At 41.7% G+C, this 16983-nt stretch overlaps 1 protein-coding gene across 4 annotated transcripts in view; it reads right to left on the reverse strand.

Annotated features, from left to right (window-relative positions):
- Positions 1-10160: 10160 nt before the first annotated feature.
- The window catches only part of NCKAP1 (NCK associated protein 1), an 82323-nt gene continuing 75500 nt past the window's right edge, over positions 10161-16983 (reverse strand). For all 4 annotated transcript variants that reach the window (XM_084799174.1, XM_084799176.1, XM_084799173.1 and 1 more), the window contains 4 exons: positions 16638-16754; positions 15979-16088; positions 11881-11970; positions 10161-11040 (listed from right to left, as the gene is read on the reverse strand). In XM_084799174.1, the coding sequence (XP_084655300.1) occupies positions 10924-11040; positions 11881-11970; positions 15979-16088; positions 16638-16754 (434 nt within the window). In that variant the 3' untranslated portion in view covers positions 10161-10923. The remainder of the gene's footprint in view (positions 11041-11880; positions 11971-15978; positions 16089-16637; positions 16755-16983) is intronic.

The raw sequence follows: 16983 nt of genomic DNA on the forward strand, positions 1-16983 counted from the left end.
GTGGTGAAAAACCACAAATTCTGATTCATTTGGTAACACACACACACACACACACACACACACACACACACACACACATACACACACACACCTATCTGTTAAAATAAGAATTCAGTGAAGGTCAAAATACAAACGGAGATGGTAGCGTCGTTTCTTGGTTGAATTAGGATAGCTATAACACAATATTTGAGGCCGGCTGGTTTATACCTGTGAGAGCGGAGAATAGACAATGAGGAAAAGCACTCACACAGGAAAGGGGACGTGCCAAGTGCACTTCACAGTAAACCTTGCTTATGACGAGCAGTCGGTCCTGTGTGAGCAAGAATTCTAGCCCTTAAGCTCTCTCTTTAAGGCCTCAGCATCATTAAGCTGGGGCCAAGCTGAGTGGGAGTGAGGCATAGTTAAACCACAGCAGTTCCATACAGAGGAGAAACTTAGCTTCTCAGGAATTCAACTGCTGGGCGCCAGCATCACGGAGAGATGGTTTCCCCGCAAAGGTTGGTTACTCACCTAGTTCTGTTATTCAACTATGCTGGCACCACATAAATATTCTGGAAGCCAAAACAGCAACAAGTACGAATTAAAAGAGCTGTCTTATTAAGCTCAACGCTCGGGTTGGATCCAAGCAAATCCAATCAGGGCCAACTTTTTGCCACCCACCCCTACCCTCAGCTGAGAAGCACGGAAGTTCTTTCTGCCCCTCAGCACAGAGCTTGAGCAGCTGTCCTGCACTAGTCATGATGATTGGCCCAGGTGCTCTGCAAGAGCCACGCCCTCAGAGCCAGAACTTCCTGGAAATGTCTGTATCCAGGTGAATCCAAAGTTGTTTGGAAGGTGAGAAGAAACGGTTTTCAAAGGCTTGGAGGTCTGAGCAACGTGTGCTGGAAATGGCCAGAGCAGTTTGGAAGTTTGCAGTCCCCGAGGCTTGTTGGGGGGATGGTCTTGTGCACTGTGTATTCGAATGCTGAATTCTTTGCCCCCAGATCTGGTTGCAGTCCAGATGTGGGCACTGTCATGTTCACTGACCAATGTTGTGTAAACTTTGCTCCCCAAATATCTCTGATTTGTTAATTAAGAAGCTAAAAAGGAAGGATAGCAGGCTATCAAGAAGAGACTTGATACCCTATGAGCATATACAGGGGGAGGAAGTCCCCCTCAGTCACAGTCATAGTGGAGGGGAGTAAGGGGAAAATGGGAGGGAGGGAGGAATGGGAGGATACAAGGGATGGGATGATCATTGAGATGTAATATGAATAAATTAATAAAATATATTTTAAAATTTTTCAGGATAATTAATAGAGATGGGGGGGGAAAAAGAAGCTAAACAGCCAATGACTGGGCAGAGACGATGGAAAGATTGGACTTCTGATCCTGTGAGGGGTCCCATGTTGGGACCACGAGGTAAAAGGAGAGAAGAAAGCAGGAGAGAGGAAGGAAGGGGCCATGAGGACCGACCCGATGCAGCAGAAACAGCCCATCAGGACTGACCATGGCAAATAATTTGGGGTGTGTGGCCAGGGAAGGAGCCAGGCTAGCACGGAGGTTTAGAATAAATGAATATCTGCCCAGTTCTAGTGCCATAAAGCTCATTAATAAAACACCGTGTCATTTATTTGGGAGTTAGAACAGGTGACTAGAAAAGCTCTCTCCCCCTGCCCCCTTTTCTGTAACTAACCTCAGCTGCATTGCTTCCACATACACCTCCGTTTGCTAAGCTGCAGTGGTGTAACTTGTAGCAAAGTCTCCTCTGAAGTGCAGTGCAGGATTAATGACGAAAAGTATAAAAAAAAACCAAAACAAAACATGTTGGGACAAAGTGCCTTGATGAAGCTGACTCTATTTCTCCATTTGTTCAGAAGAGAGCAGTCGCTCCATTGATGCCCACTCGGAGAGGCCTTTTGAGAACAGCTTTTGTATTATTCATGTATTTTCACAATAGACACTGCATGTCTTTGAATTCTTTTAGTTGAGCAGGAAGTGCAAACAATTCAGCAAATAGACTCTTCCCTTAAAAGCTTGGGCCAACTGAGTAGATATGGTATCAATTACATTATGAAAAAAAGAAAAAAGACCAACAGACGTTCAGAATTCTTTGGTCCTACTTTTCAGCATATGATGGATTGGAAAAGAAAATACAGACTTGTTTTAAATATCTTTAGAAGTAAGTTTTGATGTGAGAAAAATATGCATTCAGTGCAGCATGCTGCCCACCAGGCACTGATAAATTGGCTTCAACAAATACTTTCTTATCCAGCGATAAAAATCCACCTACTATAAACAGCTACCACAGTTCTGTTTCTGCCTGTGCCAAAGATTTCTTAAAACCGTTCAGTTAAAAAGCCAGCAGGGATCAAAGAGGTTCCACCATGAGCCTCCCCGTGTCCTTGAAAGGCCAGGCCATGGTTTAGCACCTTATAATTCTCAAGTACAGAGTTACATGTTCAAGAAATGCTCTTTTCTTAGCAAAAAATAAGAAAGCAGAAAATAGGAAAGGTGCACTCAACAAGCTCAGCAATGCTCTGATAGCAAAATATAGCCCCCTCCTGTTCGGAGGAATCCACAATTGCAAGCTTTTGTTTGTTTGTTTGTTTGTTTGTTTGCTCTTAGCCATGAGAATTGGATTTGAATGCTGGAGCATATTTACTCACTGAACTAAACGCGAGCTTTGACACTTGCAGCATCCCGCTTATGCTGTTAGGCATCCCTTAACACAATTGAGATAAGCGAACAAGCAGCGTACAGTAACCACACGGAAGGGGAGTGAGGGAAAGCAGTGAAGGTGGGCTTTACCTAAGTGCAGCTCACTTTGCTTGCCTGTGAAGGATAGTGTGTTCACTTCCAAAAGCATCCACCTACGCACTGGCCGCTGAGGCTTTCACTCAAGTCCGCGCTGGGTTTCAACACAGTCAGGCTGAACAACCATTCTTTGTTTTACTGCCTGACTCCGGCAGAAACGAAAAGCGTTCAGATTTGTGCTGTGGGCCAAGTGGAGTGTCTAATTTGCTTCCACCAATCTGTAAGTTCTATGACACCAGGGCCTATATCTGTTCTTGTCAACACGGGTTGAGAAATAATGGGCCTGGCTGGATTCAGTCATTCGACAAATAGTCCCCGCAGGTGTTTTCTGCGCAGAACCCTTTGGTTGCAAAACAACAAAGATTTGTTAAATTCACTTAGGTGAAAAATAGTTTGACCGCTTTCTGTTTCTCAGCTCCTCGTGCTTCTTTTTAGGCGTGTGGTAGTTTAAGCGAGAATGTCCCCTATGGATTCATGTATTTTGAAGCCTTGGTCCCCTGTTGGTGGCACTGGCTGGGGAGGTTTCGTTGTGGCCTCGTTGGAAGTGTGTCGCTGGAGGATGGCTTTCAAGAGTTTGAAGATGGTGCCCTTCCCAGTTCGTTCTCTCTGCTTTGTGTTTGTTCTTCAAGAGCGGAATTCTGTTTGCTGCTCTAAGCACCATGCCTGCTGCCATGCTGGCCCCACAGCCACGCTGGTCTCACCACCACGCTGGTTCCACAGTCATGCTGGTCCCACCGCCACGCTGGTCCCACCGCCATGGACTCTAACCCTCTGGATCTTACACCCAAGTAAACTCTCCCATAAGCTGTCTTGGTAAGGTGTCTTATCACAGCGGATAGCTAATACTGCCCATTTGTCCCATTCTTCTTTCCTGATTAGTTTCTTGCTAGTTTCTGCTCTCAAAAACTTCAAGCAAATTAATCTCCCAATTCCTGCCCAGCCCTTACTCCATGAGCCTTTCCAGCTTCAGATGCCTCTTGAAGCTGAATCTCCTCTGAATGAAAGTACGGGCTTTGCTAGCACTGTTTTGAATTTTGCCATCCATGTCCTATATGTACCACAGTACGATAAAAGCACTCGAAGCGGAGTCCCAAGAGCAGGAGTTCCTATCTTGGTGTGTCTAAAATTCTGAATGTAGATTAATCTCCATCACATCTTGTCATTATCAATTTAAAACATCTACCTAGACCTAAAAGTTTTCTTCAAGGCTGTCAAATACAAACAGCCAAAACACTACGAATGTAACATTTATATAATTCCTGATTGTGTCGTGGCTCTTCTTGCTATTGGTAGTTTATTGTATATATGTGTAATAATATAAGTGTATATGTAAAAAATAAAAATGTTTAATTAAAAAGAAAATGCCAACAAAAATAGAAACAAAAATATTACACTACATAAAAGAGGATTTTAAGAAAAGAGAGAGAGAAAAAAAAGCAGGAGTTCCAGTGTAGTTTGGGTTTTAGAAGCTTCTCTCAAAGGCACTGCATTTTTCTCTCCATTGTGACACTCTATGGAGCTCACTCAGCAGCTTGTTCTGAATATGGTTCATAGCTGAAGAGAATCTAATTCAGAGCTGTAGTCTCCTTCAGGATGGGGGCGTGACACCAGTTGACTTGTTAGCAGCACTGGACCTGTGACAGAAATAGCAGAGCTTACTCCAGGCTCCAGAGGTCGTCAGCTGCCTCCCCTGGGTGCTGTGACCTGCAGCAGCCAGGACACTCACTCTTCAAGGTTGCTCTGCTGTCTTGAAAGCCTACGAGCCGCTATGCTTCTCCCTGTGTGATCAGCTGCCAGAGCCCCAGTCAGTGCAATCTTGAGAAGAGCTGATAGGATAAAATGTCAAGGCTTATTAATCCCTTGCACTTGGTGACATCAGATCACCAGGCCAGCCTGGGCGCAGGAGGAATTTCAGCAAAGGGGTACGATTACAGTTAAGTGCCGCAAAGCCCCCGTGCTTTTTATGAAATATTGAGTCCAGTTAGAGGTGAGTCACCAGGGTGGAAAAATCTATTCAAGGGCAATAACCTCATGCATTGCTTTGTGGTTTCCTCTCTGACTCTTCTCTGCCCTTCCGTATTTTCATTTGCAGTTCCAAATTTTAAAAAAAAAATTTTTTCCTGCAACAAGGAAAATCATTTTTGTGTCTTGCTGATGCTCCCTCTCATCACTAACCCCAGACAACATTCCCATCCAGTCTCTTTTTTCCAAATTGCCAGGCAAGCAAATTATTTTGCTGTGAAGAAATAGAGGGAAACACTTTTCTGTCACCATTGAGATGCCAGGATTCCAGGTACTAGAGATCCCCTCACCCCCTGTAACTCACAATGCTCAGCATTGCCACCAGAACCAAAAGGATACAGCCAGTCACCTCTTTACCACATGAAGAGAAGCCAAGGGCAACTATCAAAGGCCTGTAGTATCTCTCCAGCCACCAGTCCTTTCCAGCTCCCTCCACAGTTTCTGAACTATACAGGCTTAGACAGCTGTCCACACAGAAAGATGAAATAAAGACCTTGACCTCAAGATATTACCAGAACGGGACAACAGCATGTAACAACGGCATTATGACTCATTAAGTTATTTTATAAAGGCATTTGTAAGGTTGAAAAAAAAAAAAAACAAGCCAGAGGATGGTGCATTAAGGAAAGGGGCTACTGATGCTTGAACTCACTGTCTAGAACATCATCAGGAGTTTGCCTCGCTTGTATGTCAAAGTTAAGGAAACCATTCTTTCTCATTTAAGATATGGAAGTTTCAGATCACAGCTGGACATGAACATGTCATCATTTTCATGAATGGAAATTGTGATACTATTACTGCTCAAAGGATAGTAAAACCATGAAGGCAATTTCTGAAGAAACAAAAGCAAATAGTGAGATGGTGCAGTGGTTCTTCCAGAAGATCTAGGCTCAATTCCTAGCATCCATATGGTGGCTTACAACCGTCTGTCATTCTAATCCTAGGGAAATCTGATACCCTCTTGACTGTCAAATTGACCGACTTTAGATTCACCATGACTCTAAATTTGTGGCTAATGTCAGTGGGGGATTTTCTAGATTGGTTAGTGTATGAGGGTGCTCTAGAGAAACAGAGCTGATACAGTGAGTAAATGTAAATTTGTTTACATAAATTTATACAAATGGATAATATGGCGACAAATAACTGTCGCCCAGTTAGTAAAACAACAGCTGTCTCTAGACAGTGAAGTCCAAGAATCCAATAGCCGTTCAGTCTAAGAGGCTGAATGTCTCAGCTGGTCTTTAGTATGTATCAGAACCCCAAAGAAATAGGCTCTAACACCAGAGGAGGAACACCCCAGCAGCAGACTATATGAACTTGCTATAGAGTGAGGTCAAGCAGACAAAAAAAGCAAAAGCTTCCTTCTTTCCCATTTTCCTATGTGGGCTGTCACCAGAAGATGTAGTCCAGATTTAGAGTGGGTCTTCCGATCTCAAATAATCCAGTCAATAAAAACCTAGCCCCAGCGTGCCCAGCTGCCTGAGTTTTTAGTTAATTCCAGATGTAGTTAAGAGCAGTGGGAAGGTACAACCTAAGGTAGTGGTTCTCAGCCTTCCTAATGCTGAGACCCTTTAATACATTTCATTATTGTGGTGACCCCCCACCATAAAATTATTTTGTTACTTCATAACTATAATTTTACTACTGTTATGAATCATAATGAAAATACACGATATATAGAGTATCCGATACATAACCCCTAAAGAGGTCACAACTCACAGGTTGAGAACCCCTGCTTTAAATGAAGGTGCCATTGGTCCACGGGTTGTTTCCACATTGCACAGGAGGAAATGGGGGAGGGAGGAGGAGGGAGGGAGAAGAACTGAGCATCAGCTGTTACTCTGCTTTGACTGTGGATGCAAAGTAATCAGCTGCCTCACACTCCACTGCTGTGACTTTCCTACCACGGTGGACTGTGCCCCCAGATTGTGAGGGAAACCTTTCCTCGCTTCCTTACTCTCATCAGGTATTTGTCACAATATAGAGGAGAATTAAGGCGGAACCATCAGGGTCCATCTAGTCCTCGGAATCTGCTGGCCACCAGTTCTAGAATGTGTGAGCGTGGAGGAATTTCAGATTTAAACTGTAATATGGAGAAAGAGGAGGATGGAATTTGATTAAATACCCGAAGTTGAGGAGGACAGGAAACGCAGACACAACAAAATTAGGGTCAGTGAGGACCGAGGAGTGGGCACAGTACCCAAGGCCACTCAAGGAAACTGTTTCAGTACTTCGAAAAAGAGGTCACAGTATTAAAAAACGTAGGCTAGAAAGCCAACACTCATGCACTTCCACACTATTTCCTATTTTTCAATACTTCTATTGATACTGGGCAGGGGACCTATTTGAGAGACAGCTCCTCACTCATTTATGGCAACTGGAGGAAATTCCTAGTGAGCAATTTGGCTGAGATGAAGCAAACATGGACATGAAAATACCCAGTATCAAAAGCAATGTAAGCACTTAAAGTGTTGCTTTCTGTACCTTCCACTTTTAGTGAGTGCAAAACCTTTAAATGCTGTAGAATGCAAAATTCCACACTCAAATGTGAGCAATCTAAGAAGCAAAACTACAGCTTTACACCAGGTTTACATCTTCACTTGTGCTTTCTGCAGTGTTTATACAAATGGTTTTCTTTCCTGTGCTTCAGTAACCACACCAGTAAATAGTCTCACATCATACAGGGTTGAGATCTAAACAATACTTACAGTTAAACTGAATACAGCATAATGTGACACATACCGAGCTCTCGATAAGCATCCCTCTCATTATGACTACCTTGGCGCGGACAGTCAGCAGCATCCGCCAAGGTTAAACAGTTCCTTGCCTTGCCATCCTCAGCTGTGTTCTTTACTCCGTAGGATTAGCCTTTGCAAGGCTAGTTAGTTAAACGCCCATCCCATCACGCTTGATCAACACATGTACTTACTGGTGTCGTCTTATATGGCCTGGAACTCTCAACCTTCCTGCCACTCCTTCTCTAGTGTTGCCATTTTCATTTAGTAACAATTCAAAAAACAAAACAAAGCCCTTAGAGTCCTTTTAAGTAAGTATACTCATCCTAGCTGTAACTCGAAGGGAAGAAGTGTCCCTACTGCCCTTCTGTGTCTTCAGAATCAAAGCACTTGTGTGACACTGCTCCCTAGTGTCCTGCTGAAGCTGGCACGCCCACCATGACATGACATAAGGCAGCTACAGCACCCCACTGTTACACCTGCAGAACCAGGGTGCCAGGCTGCGAGGGCCGCTTTAACAAACCGCGTCAGACTAGGCAGCCTACACTTAGGGATCTCCAGTCCAAGGTGCTGGTAGATCTGCTGCCTGCTGTCTCCTCAGAGACTGTGCTGCCTTCCTGTGTCCTCATATGGTGGTGGGTATGGTCACCTCGCACAGACCCACCCCATAATACCATTACACTGCGATTACATTTCAACATTCGAAGCTCGGTAAAATACAAATATTCAGACATTAAGCTTATGGATAATAGTATTTTCAAGTCATTGTATGATGTAGTAACTGCATATGAAAAACATTTTTCTACTGTTTTTTGCTTTGTTTTGTTTTCCCTCTCTAAACACAGGGTATTTGGAAATGGGGCAATGCCATGGTTTCCAAAAACATCGAGCAGCATATAAAGATGATGAGAATGCCTCAGTGAAATTAAACCACCAATTACAAACAAATATTTGACCACACTGAAGGGGAACCGTGTTTACCCTGGTAAGTCACTAATTGATCAATTTGGTGCCAACTTGAGCATGAGCTGAAAGCAATTACATAGCGCCTTATATCAGTGGCTTAACGAGTTTGGAAGCAATGCAGCTGACCAACTGAGAAAGAATGATCCCACACTAACATCAAAAAAAACAACTAAAGCTAGCTTTTAAATAAAATTTCATTATCTATTTGTATAAAATTCCAAAGGATTATTCTGATCATCTTCAGCTAAAGTCTAGGCTGAACAGTGGTTTCAAGACCCAGGCACAGAGCATCCGGCTGAGTTGCATATTTAAAATAAATGACTAGGAACCACTGACAGGGAAACCTGGTCTCCAGCGTGGACACTGCACAGCCCCACTGCACAGCCCACCGACAGGCTTCCGCTCTCCAGCGTGAAGGGATTTTCCTTCAGCAGTAACATGTCCTCCCATCTCACACTTCAGGTTAAAAAAAGCTGGTGCACAGGGAGAGCAGGGCACACATTTAAAGCAGAAACAAGGTACTGCCCTCTACAGGCAGACCTTGGGACTGCAGGTTAGCAGTTACCCCAAGGCAAGGCCCTCTACAGGCAGACCTTGGGACTGCAGGTTAGCAGTTCACCCCATCTTGTTCCTTTAGGCCTAAGGATAGACTGAACATTTGGATGGAAATTAAAGGTTCTAGAGTTAGTAATACATGAAACGGACTGATGATGACAGTGTGAAATTTGTTTTAAAAACACTTATTTCACATCCACATGAAGGTCGAGAGGACAACTTGTAGGAGCTGGCACTCCTTCTACCACACTGAGTCCCAGGGACTGATGTCCAGTCACCATGCCTGGCAGCAAGCACTTTTACATGCTGAGCCATCTTTCTGGCCTAGTATATATAGTATTTTTGAATTAAAAAAAAATCTTAGCACAATTATATGGGGAATAGTAGAAACTATTCTCTTTGAAAACTCTACTTGAAAAATCCTTATCAAACTATGACGATTCCTAAATAATGGCTATTTCCTACTCTAAATACAAACTGTACACAAGAAGTAGTCTGAGAGCCGTGTGCACCAGGGTCTCACCCTACTGTCTGTATCCAAACAAAGGAAGCAAAATAGGGTTTATAAGCAGTTTCTCTGATCTCAAGCGCATTCCCAGTGCCCATAAAAAGCTATGAGCAGCAGCTCTCCATGCTGACCAGACACAGAGCTGCAGACAGAGGGTCTCAGACTGAATGTGCTGTCCTGCCACCCACAAGGCAGGAGCACTTCTGGACCTCATACCCAGCACTGACCCGGTCCTTAGCAACAGCGCAGCTCCACGGCCGCTCCGTTTTCCTTATTCAACAACAACTTCATTTGCTTATAGATATAACAAGCTGAATACTCTCTCTCTCTCTCTCTCTCTCTCTCTCTCTCTCTCTCTCTCTCTCTCTCTCTCTGTTTTTATCTTTAAAACAATGTCATGTGGTTTTATTTCCTAATTTCAGTATTTTTCCAGTATTTTCTAAAACATTCAAACAAATGTAATAGTGAGTCTGCTATCAAATGCTCTAACCTCTGTGTACTTGAAACAAAGTTTAAACTAAAAATTTCATATTGTCAAATAAATTCCCAAAGATCTTAAAGAATCATTCAAAATGTGATACAGTCTAGTGTTTATTTATGTTATGGCAGATACACTTAAATTTCAAATTTTAAAACATATAAAAAGTGGTTCGGGACTAACACCTGTATCAACAGTTGACAAGTGTCTGGTTATTTATTTTACAGCAGGGTCCGTGGTAGTGCCGACGCCAGAAGGGCAGCATGGGGTGAGATTATCAGTAGGGTTTCTGCAGGCAGCAGCATTTGCTGCTGTTTGAGAAATTCAGATCTGCTCCCAATGCTCAAGTTGTCTAACATTTCTAAGGTTAAACAGTGTTAGGCATTTAGTTTGGCAAATGTTCAAAATAAAGTAGAAATGTATTCATAACATCACAGATATGCACATCCAGTCTTGATTTCATAAAGAACCATAGGTACAGATCAGAATTCTCCCTATATGAAATAATTTACACACAGATGGGTGCTATCATATCACTATCTAAAATAATCACTAAATACAATTCTTTTTCAGAAATAAACAAGCAAGTTTTTTCATTATCAGTTATCAAAAACATAGTGTTAATGGTATTTCAAACAATGATCCTCTAAAATCATAGAATTTCACTGAGTTTTGAGAATGTGTAATTAAATCAACCAAATATACTGTAGTACAACCATATTAGGAAGCCAATGATCAGAAAATACAACGGCATGAAGAAAATTGAATCCACAAAACTGTTTTCAGGCTTTAAGGTAAAATAGTTCCACAGTTTACAGATAAAACAAGGCAACAAAAACTCGTGCTTGTCTTGAGTAAATTTTCTATGCAGAAGATGTAACACTTTGTTTGTAGACAGCATGGTATGCATTTCTCAGCAATACATAAGGAAAACAAGATTCCAAAAGATCCATGGTCAAGAATGGTGATTCCTGTACAATCTGAAAAAGTTAAAAAAAAAAAAGTTAAACATCACGTTCCTCACTCAAACAGGAGCAGTAAGTTCTGTATTCTTATTAAAAACAGACACAAACGATTTTACTTCAAAATCTAAAATGCAAGTGTACTACAGTGAATGCTATCAAAATATTTTTAAATACTACCTTTGAATTTATCAGTCAATAGGAACACAAGGAAATAAATCTTTAGTAATACTCTAAACATAAAAATGAATACAAAAATATTAAAAATATAATGGCACATTTTAAGAGGCTCAAAACCAAGCTAGAAAGTAAAGTAAAAAAATAGGACTGTCTATAATTGAATGAAAAGCAGAAAATTCTAGAGTTCAAAAGGAAACAAAGACTACTAAAGGCCTGAATGATCAGGAAAGACCATCTGGGGGGAAAAAGGAGCTATGAGTTCTGCTGATCCCCAAGACACAGACAGACCTCAGGGGCAAAGGAAACTCCTTTAAGCAAAGCCTCGAGGTGGACTCCTACACACTGCCGCAGGGAAGCTCAGAGAACTGACCTTGGTACAGCAGGGCGATACAGGGCCTGAGCACATCCTTAGAGGACGTACACAGCTAACATTCGCTCGCCTTTGGTCTTATTTCGTTCTATTATTGACTATGGCTGAATGAGAGAGTTCTGGCAGTCTTTGCAGGAGTTTTTAGAAAGTATATGGTTGGGTTAAGTGAACACAAGAAATGGAAGAAAATCAAAATTCACAAAAGAAAACAAAACGCCAACAAAGCTTTCACTTGCCAAGAAGAGGCATGCTAAGGATGAGAACTTTTGGTTATCAATAAAAGTTAATTAAGTTGAAATGAGACGTACCATATCCAGTAGCAAATAAACAGATTCTCTATTTCTTGTTGTAGTTTTATCTGTCTCTTGGCCGATTTTCAGTAGACTGGAGGACGCAAGCTATAAAGCACACACACGCCGTCAGTGAGGTTGGCAATGAGACACTGCTCACGTACTTGCTTACTTCAGTACAGTTCAACTCTAACAAGCCTCAATCACTCAATGTAGAACGTACAAGGAGAAGTCCTCACAGCAAACAACAAATACTTGTGAAGACTGACACTTTCCTCAAGTTTGTTCCCCCATCCCCCAGCCCCCTTTTTAGTTTTTCGAGACACGGTTTCTCTGTGTAGCCTTGACTGTCCTGGACTCAATTTGTAGACCAGGCTGGCCTCAAACTCACAGTGATCTACCTGCCTCTGCCTCCTGAGTGCTGGATTAAAGGGGTGTGTCACCACCGCCTGGCTTCAGGTTTGTTTCTTAAAATGATCCAAATTGCTTTCTCTCTTCTTAACATCTATAATAACTGAACAGTAGCCCCTCCTTTACAAACAGTTTTGCTTTTGATGGCCAGCCACAGCTAGAAAACAAAATGGAAAATTGCAGAATTTTTCCAATTTCCAATCAGTTCCTACATTTGAATTACATGCCATTCTAAGTGGATGGAACCTTGTAAGATTCTGCTTCACGTTCCCCAGGACAGAGTTACCCCTCTGTCCCAAGGAGCCACACTGTGTCTGTGCCTGCTTTTCAGTCATTTGGCCGTCAGTTACTTGGCTGCACGGCACAGCAATGCAGCACTTGTGTTCACGTGGCCGCTGCTACATGGCGGTGCCCACACACCAGCAGTGCCACTTGCAATTGTACAGCCAAGGAGGCGCAGTCTTTCCTCCCAGGAAAATGCTGACTCTGACATGAACTCTGGTGCCCCCTACTGACCACTTCCCCTTGGTGGGGAGGCCTGGTGGCACTCAGGGGAAGGGGAAGCAGGCTACCAGGATGAGACCTGATAGGCTGTGTTCATATGGTGAGGGATGAGGTCCCCTCCTGTCACAGACCTAGGGGAGGGGAACAGGGTGAAAGAGGGAGGGAGGGGGGAACGGGAATATAAAAGTGAGGGGATAACAATTGAGATGTAATCTGAATAATTAAATAAAAAAGAAAAGAAAAAAAAGAAAATGTAGACTCTGAAAACGTCAGGAGGAGAAATTTGTTGCAGCGTTGCTGCCACATATCAAACTGAGGGTTACAGGCACAGTGATTTCCACAGTACAGAGCAATGGGCACAAGCATTTCAGAAATAAGAACATAACCAGAGTGTGTTTGACAGCCATATTGTTTACACGTATTGTTTCCAGAACTGGGAAAAAAATGTGAAAGAAGGGTTTGAACTAAAAGCCCTATGACTAATAGACAACATTTGACTGCCCTAAACTTCTGCAAAGAGAAACAATGAAAATATAATGCTGGGCCAGGCATGGAGGCACATGCCTTTAATCTCAGTACTCGGAAAACAGGTGGATCTCTATGAGTTAGAGGCCAGTCCAGTCTATATAGTGAGTTCTAAAACAGCCAAGGCTACATGGAGACACCTTGACTCAAAAAAGCAATAGTAATGATGAGGAAAGAAAAAGGAAGGAAGGAAGGAAGGAAGGAAGGAAGGAAGGAAGGAAGGAAGGAAGGAAGGAAATAAAATAAAATGTAATGCTGAGTGTTTCAATTTGACGAGTATTATTTAGATTAGAAAGGCCACATCCGCCTCCCTGACATTTGATTGTAATCAACCAGAAATCAGAGTAAACCCTAACCTGCACATAATGCAGTACTGAACATTATTTGCTGTTATGGACATAGTAACATTTATTAAAGATGCAGTGGATTACTAAAAACTAGAAACAATTCAAGGAACTCACAGATACAGTGATGGATGAGTTATTTTAAAGGCTTTCTAAGGGACAGAAAAATCAGGAAAACATTTAAAAACAAGAGGACAAATTGGTGGGAAAGGACCTGGTGAAATGCTGGGTGAAGAACATAGTGACGTGCACAGAAAGGTCTTGACACCTGCGGACCCGTGAGAACCTGAGTCTTCTACAGACCACACAGAGGGTGAAAAGGAGGCTAGAGCAGAAGCAACAAGCAGGTGTTACTGAAATACACCAAGTGCCCATGCTGCCTAGGCTCGAAAGGACAACATCAACGGAGCACTGAGGTCCACCATACGGTCACTGACAGACTGTAACCTCGCACCACCTTCCTGACTTAAGAACACAGTATATACTGACCACAATGTTTCTGCTAAGGCTGATGAGAACCCACAACCATCAACATCATCTGCTACTAATGTCCAAGAACTACACCAAGCCATGCCTGATGGATACACCTAGCACTACTCTCTTTTGTCGTGATGGTCTCAGGCTTAGTGAGTACTACCATGTAAAGCAGAGGGTCCTGCCTTTGAAGTACTGTCAAAGCCAACACCTACCCTCACCCTCTGCCAGTGTCTACATCAGTCACCTTCATTACTTATCTTACCCACTCCTGTATCATCTCAGTATCACAGGAAGGATGAACAAGCAATAAAGAATTTTGAGAGATTAACACTCCCCTAACTTTTATTATAGTATACTGGTAAAACTTTTCTAGTATTTCTATTAATAACTTATTGTGCTCTAGTAGTTTATGTGTATAGTTAGTATACATGTGTATTCATGTACGCATGTGCATATCTTATAGATAAGAAGATAATCTGTTGTGTAGTTTTTAGGTCCTAAGTAAGAAGAAAATTTCATACTAGGTTTGTAGTCATAGTAATTTTGAGAAAGGACATTAAACTCTAAAGGAATACAGCAAATAAAAGAACTGAATTGTATTACTATTTTCAAACTACTTTTTCAAAGTATTGTTATATTTACCTGTAATTTTTTTAAATTTAAAAGCTAACAGAATTTTCAACACAGAAAACAAACCCAAATATGCTAGAGTTAATTTTGCTCAATCTACCTTCCCTCTAAGCAAAGTATGAAAAAGATGTGTTGATAAAGAAAACAAAAACAAAACCAACAACAACAAAACAATAAACCGTATCTGAACAGATTTAACATTGCTCTCTTTTGGTAGCAAGTCACATCTATTTTTATGGGTTTATTTTGGTTCGTGTGTGTATGTGCACACCTGCGTGGGTTAGTGTACAGGGGGGGACATGAGATCCCAAGAACTGGAGCTAGAGGCGGTTGTGAGGCATCTGATGTGGGCGCTAGGAACTGAACCTCTGGAAGAACAGCAGCACTCTTAACTGCCGAGCCATCTCTCTAGCGCCACAAGTCATGCTTTTATTGTTGAGTTTGTGCCCATTAATAGTATTTCTTCACTTAAGTAGAAACAAGGAAACGTACCTTTTTCTACTGTTTTAAATATTCATTTTTATTTACATGTGAGTGCCTGAATATATGTATGTATGCCATGCGTGTGCCAGTGCCCATGCTGGCCCGAAGACAGTGCCAGAGTCCCTGGAACTGGAGACTTGGGTGGCTGTGAGCTGCACAGTGTAGTTCTGGGACTGAGAAGGAAACAGTCGTAGCTGATGAGCATCGCTCCTGCGCTTTGCTTTTTGGAGAGAGGTTGTCACCCATTAGCCCAGACCAGCCTGGAACTTCTAACCCTGTCTCTGCCTCCCCATCAGTTCCGGATGACATGTGTGTGCCATATCCTGCTCTCAAGTAGTATTTTTATCATGGAGTTTGTCACGGTTCATAGTCTTTCTCTAAGCAAAGGGAAATGAGTAAATTGTATCTTTTAAAGGACACATTATCTTTCTTGGCTTCCGTTTTTCTTTTTTTAAAAAATTGTATAAACATGAAGAAAATCTCTAATCCAAGCATGAGTTTAGGTAAAAAGGCCATATAGCAGAGCTTGAAACAGACAGACAGCTAAGCTCGAGGGAAAATAGTGATAAACCTATTTCTCTTTCTAAAACCAAAACATTTTTTAAAAAACCAGTGAGGTTTATATATTTAATAAACTAAGAATAAAAATGTCATTGGAGAACACTAATAAAACAGACATAATTTTTTGTTGTGTTGTTTTGTTTGCCAAGTGTCGTCAGTTCTGATATTTGAATAGACATACCGCCAGGAACTCTTTAAGTCGGTCTTCAATACTTCCTTTGTGAATGGTAAACAAAGCTGCAGCAATCTGGTTGATGGCTTTGGCCAAACAATGTATATTGTTGCAGTGTCCTGGGAAGAATAAACAGTTTGTGTAGACTGTGAAACCCCAAAATACTGTATATTGTAACATACAGAGGCAAGCTTTCAGTGACTCCCCAGTCTGCATAAACAGCAGTATGACTAAGAACTAGGGCGCAAAGTAATTTACTCTTTTCATTTTATGAGTGTGAGTGTTTTTAAATATCACAGCAAGGAAGCAACTAATGACCAGGTTAGTATTTCATTAGCAGCTAACACTCTCCAAAGATGTACACCTTGGAAATGTCCACGATAAGGGCTAACCTGCCTAAAGGCACACCCTCTCTCAGTGCGTAAGATCACCCCAGCATCTGCACATGCACATCCTCTGCTGCACACCTGAGCTGACCTACACACACGTCATATTTTAAAAAACTAGGGCTTTGAAAAAGAAATTGACACCCACTGCAAAGCTATATTTGACAGATCTACATTTGACCTATAGTTTATCATAAAAAAACATTAACTGCCCAAAGAGAAAAGTATATGTAACATTAAAATCAATGTTCTTTCACCACACAACAATTTTAGGCAAGGTACCTTCTATTGCAGGGCTGTACTGTGACATCACATTACTGGCTAGCGTAGGCAAGGAAACTGCTACAAAGACCATCAGGAGGCAAGCGATCTTATACTCTTCTTCTGGACTAATGTTCTCTAAAGAAAAAGTAAGGAATAAAAATCAAGCTATTCTTCAACCTTATTTAAAGGTTAATAATTTAACCTAAAAATGTTATAAAATTTTAATTTATATTTCTTAATTGAGGAGAGGAGGTAAAGGAACTTCCTATTGAAAGGTGAAGTAAATAAATCATTTACTTAATGAAAAGAATTTTCTAATTGAAAACTAGTAATTATGGGAACATCATATATATTACCATTTATA

This window comes from Acomys minous (assembly GCF_964271855.1).
Source record: "Acomys minous genome assembly, chromosome: 10".
NCBI classification, from domain to species: domain Eukaryota; kingdom Metazoa; phylum Chordata; class Mammalia; order Rodentia; family Muridae; genus Acomys; species Acomys minous.